Source organism: Podarcis liolepis, assembly GCF_965112155.1.
Source record: "Podarcis liolepis genome assembly, chromosome: 7".
Lineage (NCBI taxonomy): Eukaryota > Metazoa > Chordata > Lepidosauria > Squamata > Lacertidae > Podarcis > Podarcis liolepis.
The window spans coordinates 73,860,309-73,871,252 of NC_139561.1; the positions used below are offsets into that span (position 1 = coordinate 73,860,309).

Genomic DNA, 10,944 nt, shown 5'->3' on the forward strand with positions numbered 1-10,944 from the left:
GGGGGGGTGGAGTCATGTGCTTTGAATGTATGGTGTGGATGTGACCCATAACAGACACGGCTGCAAAGGAGGGGGACATTAGAGTGTCTGCATGTCAGTGAATCACCACTGCATGTCCCTTCATGCAGTGAGGAACCAGATTGACAGGACCAGGCAATCACTGTTTAGAGACCACCAGAGTGTGTGGCGCCCTAGCTGAGTCACATGAAAACGTGACGGGTGGAAAGTAGATGGCACCTCTGAAGAACACCATCGCTTTTGTTTCCTAGCTCTTGTTACTTCGAACAGCGACTTCACCCTCCAGCAGAGTAGGCCTGCGACCTCAAATGCTCTTACCGGGGACTGGAACCTCTGAATAAGCATTTCTTAGGGTGGCTGAGTCAGTTTCCCACGTCCCTTTATTTCCATGCCATGTATACCCCCCATTGCATCTCTAATTGCAAAATGTAGCCATACCCTTAGCATGCCAAGAGGGCAACTCCAGCACAGCATGGACTGTACTGCACTGAGCTCAAGGCAGTATAGGTCTAATCGAAAAGCCCACAATGATCTTCTCTTGGAGAGAGAGTCCACTTCTAATTGTTAAATGTTACAGTATACCAAATCCACCTTTTAAGAAGGCTTGCCAGTGAGGATTGCTAATCTTTCCTTTCTGGCAGGGCTTCTGTGCTGGCACTCTCTTCCCCACCCCCCCAAATGTTTATTTATGGATTTCTGAGTGCAAGTATTGCAGGTAAGTAATAGTGCTGATACAAATATTTAGGTGCATCCAGTAGTCCTAACACGTCAGGAGCAAAAATAATAAGCTTGAAATAGCCACGCTCAGGACCACACATAGGGAAGGCAAAAATGTTTACGGCTGTGTTTTTAGTAGAAAAACAAGGTCTATCCCAGAGCTGGAGAAAAGCTTATGCCATATTTAGCTTCTGTTTATTTGCATTGACATAATCCCATGGACAGATGCCAGATTGCCAGATTACCATTGGTTTAGCTCTTCTTTTAGCAAGTTTTTACGGTGAAAGCCGGCTTCTGTGCTCTTTAACATCGGCAAAAGCAGGCAGAAATTCAACGAATGAAACTTTTTAGCCCATCCTAAGGAAAAGTGTCACCTGTTGAATTGCCTGCCTTGCAGCTGTTAATAAGAAGCCTTGTCTGGAAAAAAGCTGAAGCAATTATTTTACATCTAAAGGGGACTGCTTACACCCCAGAACAGTCAACAAACCGATTACACCCTCCCCAAAAAAACCCAAGGCTTCTTTAGGAATCTGCCACTTACCTTTCTGTAGTCTCAGACCCATCTCCAGCCCTTGTGGGGCACCAGACCCTTTCCCTTCCTCCGCCACCTTCCTCTGCTGCTTCTGACACAAGGCAGCCGTCTCACAAAGGAACTTTTGAGCTCATGAAGAGGAAGCAAAGCTTCAGTTTATACTAGCGAGAGGAAGTGGTTGCACAGCCCCTTTCAAGAGAAGCACGCCTCCTTCCCACCTGTCTAGAAATAACACACTTTTTAAAAAGGGGAGCATGCAGTGTGGCCACAGAGCCAGAAATATTGTGGAGGGAAGGCTGAAGGCAAAAAAAAAATTCAAGAGAGAATGCTGTGTTTTGTGAGGGAGGTTCTGAATCTTCACTTTGTTTTTATTCATTCTGGTTTCATAGAATTTTATTTAGATATATATATATATGCACACAATATTTCATTTTAATATTTGTTAAGTGGAACAATACAGTGGTACCTCGCAAGACGAATGCCTCGCAAGACAAAAAAACTCGCTAGAAGAAAGGGTTGTTGTTTTTTTTTGAGCTGCTTCGCAAGACGATTTTCCCTATGGGCTTGCTTCGCAAGACGAAAACGTCTTGCAAGTTTGTTTCCTTTTTCTTAACACCGTTAATATAGTTGCAACTTGACTTCGAGGAGCAACTCATAGAACACGGTGTGGTAGCCTTTTTTGAGGTTTTTAAAGACTTTGGTGATTTTTGAAGCTTTTCCAAAACTTTCCAGACACCGTGCTTTGCAAGATGAAAAAAATCGCAAGACGACAAAACTCACGGAACGAATTAATTTTGTCTTGCGAGGCACCACTGTACTTCCTTTACGATATGATACAATAATCTTTGTGTGTTTAAACTGTGTTTAAAACCAAAATCGCATTTGGATAGAAACTGTTTCTCAGGCGGCTAGTCCTAGTCTTTATAACCCTGTACCTTCTTCCAGAAGCTGAAAGAGATCATTTCCGGGGTTTGCACTATCCTGCACTATCTCTGCAGCTTTCTTATGACACCTGGAAGCATAGATTTGATCCAAGGCTGGTCCACTGGAGGGAAAATTACCCTATGCCACTGCCTCCAACATTGATGGTTCCCCCGCTACTGCCGCCCTCCCTCCCACCTACCTGCCACCTCCTGAGAAAAAAAGGCCAAAAAGGAGGTCTGGAGGCAGTGGCAGAGTCACTGTCATCATCATTGGAGGAGGAGGAAGAGGAGGCAGGGGTGTTAGCAGAGAAGTTGGCAGCGAAAGAGAAGGAGGAAAATGCAGGAGATGGCAAGTGGCATGCTCCTTGCAGGCTCAATCTGTTGCCTCTCCCAGCTGTCCCAAATTTGCCACCCAAGGCAATAGCCTCACCAAGCCTCCTGGGCAAGTCAGCTCTGCTATTATTATTATTAATTAATTAATTAATTATTATTATTATTAAAAAAGGGGAATGCTGTGATTTGCCCAGAGAGCCTCCTCTGCCGATCTTAACACTTGAGAAGGTCTGTGGAGAAGGAGGCAGTCTTTCAGATACCTGGGGTCAAAGATGTTTAGAGCTTTAAAGATCAATTGGGGCACCTTGAACCGGGCCCAGTTTGGAGGTTATCTACCAGAGGATGGAGCAGCCAAGTCATAGAATCATAGAATCATATAATCATAGAGTTGGAAGAGAGCACAAGGGCCATCGAGTCCAACCCCCTGCCAAGCAGGAAACACCATCAGAGCACTCCTGACATATGGTTGTCAAGCCTCTGCTTAAAGACCTCCAAGGAAGGAGACTCCACCACACTCCTTGGCAGCAAATTCCACTGTCGAACAGCTCTTACTGTCAGGAAGTTCTTCCTAATGTTTAGGTCATCTTTGTCCAAATCAATACATGACTGCCAGAACCCAAAAACAAGTAGCTTAATATGTTTACGGTTTAGTTATGGCTGACATTCCATGCACGCTTAAAATGGAAGTCAGCCCCATGGGAAAGCAACAAGATGCATTTCCAAGTATGCAAGGATAGTGTGGCATTGCACTGTTACTGTATTAAATTTTATTGTAAGCAAGTCTATTCCAGGCCTTTCCTTTCCATATAGCTCATTCTAATAGGCCGCAGAACAGTTCCATCCCTCAGAACATTCAAGATTGCCCCTTGTACAATTCCTTCTTCCAAACAGATTCTGACAGTTTATCCATAGCTGCCAGTTCAATACATTTCAGGGACCAGTCCTGCCCATCCATTTCCCAGCCCAAACAATTTCTGCAGCTGTTCTTAAGATAGAAACTGAAAGTATTTGTCTTTTATCAACAGGATCAGCAATATTGCGGGCCCTGTTACAAAAGCCAATTATATCTGGAACACATTGCAGGGTTTTTCTCCGATAATTTGTTACAGACAGACATTTTCACTGCACGTGTGTATTGCTGTGTGTAGTCTGCCTGGCATTTCCGATACTTAAAGTTGTCAGCTCTGTAAATTCTTTTCCATCTTGCTGGCATTAGATACCATTTCAATAGCAGCTGATACCATGTTATTTTAATTGATAAAGATAAGTTATCTACTTGGTTCCACACTTCATTCCAGAATGGCTCTCTGATATTCCTTCCTGGTTCTCTTTCCCATCTCAGTCCACAGACTATTTCACTCTCTTGTATCCATCAAGACCTAATAGTTTCTTGAAACAGATCCCTTTGTATCAGCTTTGATACTCTTCTTCCATGCTGTCTTCAGCCTGGGGGACAACCTGGGCCGCAGCAACTCCATTAAGAAAACCATCATTTGACAATATTGATGCCAGGATGGTAGCAACCTCCCTGGACTTAAAGATATTTCATGTCTTGTTAATAGACATCCATCTGGAATAAACTCACCACAGCACAACATCCCATTTCTCAACCAATCCGAGAAATCCGATTTCTCCTAATAAAGCTGCAATGCCAAATCACCATGTCATGGATGAAATGTAAGAACTCAGTTTTGTTTCATACTTATCCCTCTTTTTTAATAATTTCTAAGGAACTATGGGGTTTTTCACCCTCCCTGATCCTCCCCTCCATCCTTCCTTTATACCCACATTAGTTTTGCTGGAGGGGAAAATCTATAAATAGCTATCTTACTGATGCAGGTCTTCCTCTTTCTTCTGGGAAATCCGTAACTTCAGCTGTAATAGCTGTGCTGCTTCGCAATATCTAGCTAGAATCAGGACTGCGAGCCCTCCTTTCCGTTTTGATGTATGCATGCTGTTACTATCTGCTGTAGGATTCTTATCTTGCCAAATAAAATTCTCAAGACTTTTCTCCCAGCTTTTCAGCTCTCTCGAGACAACCAGCAGGGCTAATGTAATAAACAAAAATAAAAAAATCTCTGTAATATTCTCATCTTTATTGCATTAATCCTGCACTAACCAAGATAACTGCAGCTTACTCTGCCTATCTATATCAGACTTCGCCGCCTATCCCAGAGGATCATAATTGATCTTCCCAATTTTATTGACATCATCTACCAGCTTAACCCCAAGGCACTTTACTGCTTTTTTGGTAACTAACTCATATGGTTGCGTGATCTGTAGTTTATCCTGTGCATCAAGGTTGATTGCAATAACCTCTGTTTTGTTTTTCTTCTCATCACACTCAGAAACAGCCCCAAAAGCTTCTATAACATTAAAATCACAACACTGCAATAGTATTGGGTTTTCCCGAGATGACATTATATCCCCCACAGGCAACGCTATATTAATTTGACAGTTTCTTAATCCAGTGCAGTGGAACCTTGTTTCTCGAACGGCTTAGTTGACAAACAAATCAGCTCTCAAACGCCGTAAGTCAGAGGTCAGCAAACTTTTTCATCAGGGGGCCGGTCCACTGTCCCTCAGACCTTGGGGGGGGGATTATATTTTGAAAAATAATAATGAACAAATTCCTATGCCCCACAATTAACCCAGAGATGCATTTTAAATAAAAGCACACATTCTAATGTAAAAGCGCACTGATTCCTGGACCATCTATAGGCCAGATTTAGTAGGCGATAGGGCTGGATCCAGCCCCCGGGCCTTAGTTTGCCTACCCATGGCATAAGTGTTCTGGTTTCCGAACATTTTTCGGAAGCTGAGCGTCAGACACGGCTTCCCGCTTGAGTGCAGGAAGCTCCTGCAACCAATCGGAAGCTGCACCTTGGTTTTCGAACGGTTTCGGGAGTCAAACGGACTTCTGGAACAGATTAAGTTCAAGAACCAAGGTTCCACTGTACCCTGTGTCTCTGGTTCATGTCTACGAGGCTACAGGCTCTATTGCTCATGTAAACAGCAGCAGTGACACTGGACAGCCTTTTCTTGCATAACCTCCAACATTCCTCAAATGAAAATAGGGACATTTATCACTCAGTCTCCCCACTGGCCCTCCACAAGCCCCTCCCCGCAGAACTGGGAACTGTAGTTTATTAAGGTTGCTGAGAGTTTTCAGGGTACCCTGTATTCCCCTCACGGAGCTGAAGTTTTCAGAGTTACCTGGGAGGAGGGATTGACTGTAAACCCACTCCGAGAACGGCAGCTCTGTGAGGGGGGGGGTCACGTAACAACTCTCAGCACACTTAACAAACTACAGTTCCCAGGATCCTTGGGCGGGGGGAAGCCATGGCTGCTTAATGTGGTAGGATGCTGCTTTAAGTGCATAGTGCAGATGGAGTATTTTATAGGTGTCACATTCAGGACCCAGGTATGTTCTTCTTTGTTTAAAATAATAAAAAAATTCTAAAGGCAAATTTCTAGGACTGATGGAGAATTGGAAAATGCTCTCAGCAGCTTGAAATCAACAGAAAATAAATAGATTAAAAATTTGTAATGAGGCAAGTGGTGCTCCACAGTGTCACCTTGTGGATATTTGTGTGAATTTCCTGCATAATCACAGTGAATATGGAGGAACAGCCCCAGAGAACATGCCACCTGCCGTATAACATTTGACTTGGAAAAAGTTGTGGCTCACTGGTAGAGCCCTGGAAAGCTCAATTGGCAGCGTTTCCAGGGGGTGCTGGAGTGCTGCTGCCAGTCAGTGTACACAATACGATGGGCCAATGGGTCTGACTCATTATAAGGCCTCCACCTGTAACGACAGCTCACCAAGCCTGACCACAGAACCTCTACTCTGTTCCACTGAACTTTCTAAGAAATGTATTCAAATTCACAAACAGCTCTCCTCCTTTCCTGAGAAACCGGTGGACTATGTGAACACTGGCACAAACGGCTTCTCAAAACTCTCAGCCCTGTTGGTCAGCGGGAATTTCACAGAATTTCACAGAATCGAGAGCCAGTGTGGTGTAGTGGTTAAGAGCGGTAGTCTTGTAATCTGGGGAACCGGGTTCGCGTCTCCGCTCCTCCACATGCAGCTGCTGGATGACCTTGGGCTAGTCACACTTCTTTGAAGTCTCTCAGCCCCACTCACCTCACAGAGTGTTTGTTGTGGGGGAGGAAGGGAAAGGAGAATGTTAGCCGCTTTGAGACTCCTTAAAGGGAGTGAAAGGCGGGATATCAAATCCAAACTCTTCTTCTTCTTATTCGGGGCAGGGAGATAAATTCCCCCAACAGCTCAGTCAGGGGCTAGGCTCGCTGTTAGCAGTTGTGACAACAAGGCTTCTTTTCCCTCAGCCCTTTTGCCACTGGCAGCAGCAGCAGGTCTGTAGACACCCAGGCTTACTTTCTGGCGTCCATTTGCAGTATCCTGGGCTGAGCATCATTCCAGGGAGTGTGTGTGTGTGTGAGAGAGAGAGAGAGAGAGAAAGAGAGAGAGAGAGAATGTGGTGCTGGGAATGCTGGCTGTTCTCAGTATATTCCTGTGAAAGTGCCCTTGGTCTAGGGAGTTGAAGTAAAAATCCCCTAGGCAGATGTGTACAGAGAAATTCCAGCTCCGTCCAGTGCCTTTCTCGAACACTTATTTATGATTGTTTATTAAATTTACAGCCCACCCCTTCCTCCCAAAGAGGGCCGGGGGCAGCAAACACACAAACGATAAAAACGTCTCAACGCAATTCCGACTGGAGAAGATCTCTGCCCAAGCAACCCATCTCTTGAATATGGTCAATGACTACTGTTCCACAAAAAAAAAAGGAACTTTGCACAGATATACAGAACAGTACCAAACGAAACAAGATAGAGAAACGCAAAGGCAGAATTGCTAATAACTGTATCGCAATGCAAAATGCCAGGCGTATAGAACAAAATTCTAAGTTTGTAAAACGAGTCCCTGGCCCAAGTTTCACATGCAGCAGCAAAATATTTAGCCACAGTCTCTGCTTAGAAGGCCATACCCTCCAAAACTTTTCAGATGAAAGTTGGGATATTTTCATCTGAGGAATGCAAGGTATTTTTGGTTCGGGAAAAAGCAGGATGGGTGGGGGGTACATGTGCACCCACTCTGTACATGCCCAAAGGTGCTACTGCCACCCCTTCATCACCTCACATGTTACTGGGTGGGACCATAGACCTCTCCCCGATCCCGCAAGCTGCTGAAGACTCACCCACCACCCCTGCTGTTTCCAATCTGCACCGCGGCCCTTTAAGCCTCTCTCTCAGTCTCTCTGCCTACGGCTCCCAGTGGCACCTTGGTGAATAACATCAGACCGCACCACCAAGCTTGGAGCCGGCTGCCATGTTTTGAGGGGCAGAGAGGCAGGATGGGTGAGGATCAGATCCAAACCACCTACTTTGGAGAGTCAGGCCCCATGTGGCTTCCGTGATTTCACTTGCTGCGAGTGCAGTGCTGTGAGGGAGGGAAACAAAGCCTTGAAATCAGGATGCCTGGTTTCAAGTCAGAAGCTGTGAGGGCAAAACTGGGGCAGTTAAGGCGCATGAAAGGCTTGTTGGAAGAGGAAGGCCCTGAAAAGAAGTGGGGAAAGGTGCTGTTTCACCCAGGACCTGCTTTCAGGCTTCCAGTTGACCTCTGGTTGGCCAGTATGAGAACCAGATGAGAACCAGAGAACCTTATCCACAGAGGTCTTCTTATATTGTGTCCAGTGGCTGGGGTTGATAGGCGTTGTAGTCCAGCAAGATCTTAAGGACCTCAGATTTCCCCATCTCTGTTCTCAAGTTGCCTATAAACCCATGATGCTGACAACTGCTTTGTTAAATGTTCCTGTATTTTCTAATTGTTAGACACAAACAGTGGGATTTTGAGTGGGGTAGCCACATTAGTCTGTTGTACCAAAAATAACCATCTTGTGACATCTTAAAGATTAACAAATGTATTATGGGACAGTTTGTTTGTTTATATTTCCAGAAGATAGAATGATGCACCAATTATTTTATACTGTTTTGGAGGGTTAATATGTCTCTGAGAAAGGCACTGAAGGCACAAGGAGAAGGGGACGACAGAGGAGGAGATGGTTGGACAGTGTTCTCAAAGCTACCAGCATGAGTTTGATCAAACTGTGGGAGGCAGTGGAAGACAGGAGTGCCTGCCATGCTCTGGTCCATTGGGTCATGAAGAGTTGGACATGACTAAACAACAACAAACAATGCCTCTGAGATATGACATGGCACCGTTCTCTCTTAACAGAGTTCTTTCCTGACTTAGGCCTGACCTACACATGCAGCAGTATGACAAACAATAATTTCAAGGTTATAGGCAGGTGCCCGGGGGTACAGTACTTTCTACCACTTGCCCCCTTCATCAGAATCACCTCATTCTCCTGAAGGACAGTCCAGGTTTGAGAAGCACCTTCTCCCAGGCTTACTTGCTGTCCCAACTGTCCATGCCCACCATTTTTATGGCCTTGGTTGCGCCACACTAGAAAGCCCCACTCTAGTCTACACCACATGAACTGCCTTGGACAGACTGATTTGCCCTCACTTTAAAAAGCTGCATTTTATAGAAGCAGTAATTATAGCATGCATTGAAAACAAGGGGAAGTGATGCGTCACTGGGCGATGTGAACAGGAAATGGGAACAGCGAGGGGCTGTGGGTGACTCTGGTGGTCTCTCACCTCATTACTCAGAGAAGGGGGAGGAAATGGAGGGGTAGGATGCAGCCATAAACAACTGAAGGGCTTTGCAGTTCCTCACATTTGGGAAGGTGGAGGAGGAACGATGACAGAAACAGAAACCCAGCACTCATCTCTTGACTCGTCAAACTCCTGAAAGTTTAGGGTCTCTGAACTGGTGGAGGGCAGCAAGCTGATTCATGTCGGGTTTTCCTAAACTGAAAATAAGTTTCAGCAATGTTCTCCTCTACAGCTCAGATGGGGTACCATCTATTGGGAATTTCTCCTCGACAAGCCCTTGTTGGAATGAACAGAAGGGAATTGAGGTGGGAAACCCCTGGCAGACAGTGTCAGAGGCTAAACACCCTTCCACAATCCACTTACAAAAGCCAAGTTGAGCAGTGTTAAGAACATAAGAGCCCTGATAGATCAGGCCAAAAAGATGTACAGTCCATCATTCTGTTGCCACAGTAGTGAACCAGATGCTTCTGGGAAGCCTACAGCACTCACTCCAGTTGTGTGTGAGCACACAAGGAGCAGAGCTCAGGGGAGTGGGAGGCCAGCCAACCATGAGAGTCTTGGAGGTATACTTGCCTGAGGCAGAGTCAATATCCAGAGTCAGGTTGGGCAAACAGCAGTCCCAGCATGGTCGGACAGTCCAGAGGTCAAAGAATCCAATGATCAAGTTGAACAGGGAACCAAACACCCACCCACCCCACTCACACACAAAAACAAAGATCAAGGTCAGGAATGACAAGCGGTGCTTCCAGCATCTGACTGAGGCTGGAAGCTCTGCTTAAGAATATAAATAAATAATAATAATATATTTCCCCAGCCACTGTGGGTGGCTGCAACAGATTAAAAACAGAATAAAACATCACATATTAAAAACAGGGCTGCTTTCAGATGTCTTTTAAAAGTCAGAGAGTTGTTTATTTCCTTGACATCTGATGGGAGGGCGTTCCACAGGGCGGGCGCCACCATCGAGAAGGCCCTCTGCCTGGTTCACTGTAACCTCACATCTCACAGTGAGGGAACTGCCAGAAGGCCCTTGGAACTGGACCTCGGTGTCTGGGCAGAATGATGGGGGTGGAGATGCAACTTCAGGTATACTGGGCCGAGGCTGAAGTCAGCTGGTTCTCATCAGCACCTTCTCCTTTGAGTCCTTGAAGGCTGATTGGCTGCAGGTGGAGACCCTCTGCCTTCTCCCCCTTCAGGCTGCTGTTCAGCAGGCGAAGCTGGCCCATTATATTGTGGTTCCAGAAACTCATACTCCAAAGTGTACTCCCTTCCTACTGGAGGTAGCACCCAGTTATCACGACTTGTCTTGATAGGCTTCACTGCAAATATAAAAGGTAAGAAATAACAACCCCATTCTGGAACTGATTTTAACAAAGAGCGTTTCATAGACTAAATAGAGAGAATCTCAGCTCATCATTGGCAACAGGACAGCAATGCTCTCTGGATCTAGAAGGGCAGTAGGTTAGCTGAGGGGGCACCAATTTAAGCCGTTTTAAAAAGGGGATTAGATAAAACCACAGATAAGGCTATCAAGGTCATGATGGCTTTGTACTGCCTACAGTACAGATGGGAAACCTCCGGCCAATGGACCTAATTACTGATGGCTGTTATGCATGATTTTGCATGGACACTGTTTGTGTGGGCAAAAGCTGGTTGCCTGACATCATTGTGACAGCCAGTGATTGACAGTTGGGCAACCTTGTCAAACATGGCCCCCAG

The 10,944-nt window shown here is 45.5% G+C and overlaps 1 protein-coding gene across 1 annotated transcript in view; it reads right to left on the reverse strand.

The window, feature by feature from the left end:
• Positions 1-5,501, reverse strand: part of NFKBID (NFKB inhibitor delta) — a gene marked incomplete at its 5' end in the record, with an annotated part of 33,009 nt that extends 27,508 nt beyond the window's left edge. Inside the window, 3 exons of the mRNA XM_083512613.1 lie at positions 1,277-1,396; positions 2,391-2,400; positions 5,484-5,501. Of these exons, the coding sequence (XP_083368739.1) occupies positions 1,277-1,396; positions 2,391-2,400; positions 5,484-5,501 (148 nt within the window). The remainder of the gene's footprint in view (positions 1-1,276; positions 1,397-2,390; positions 2,401-5,483) is intronic.
• Positions 5,502-10,944: the final 5,443 nt, after the last annotated feature.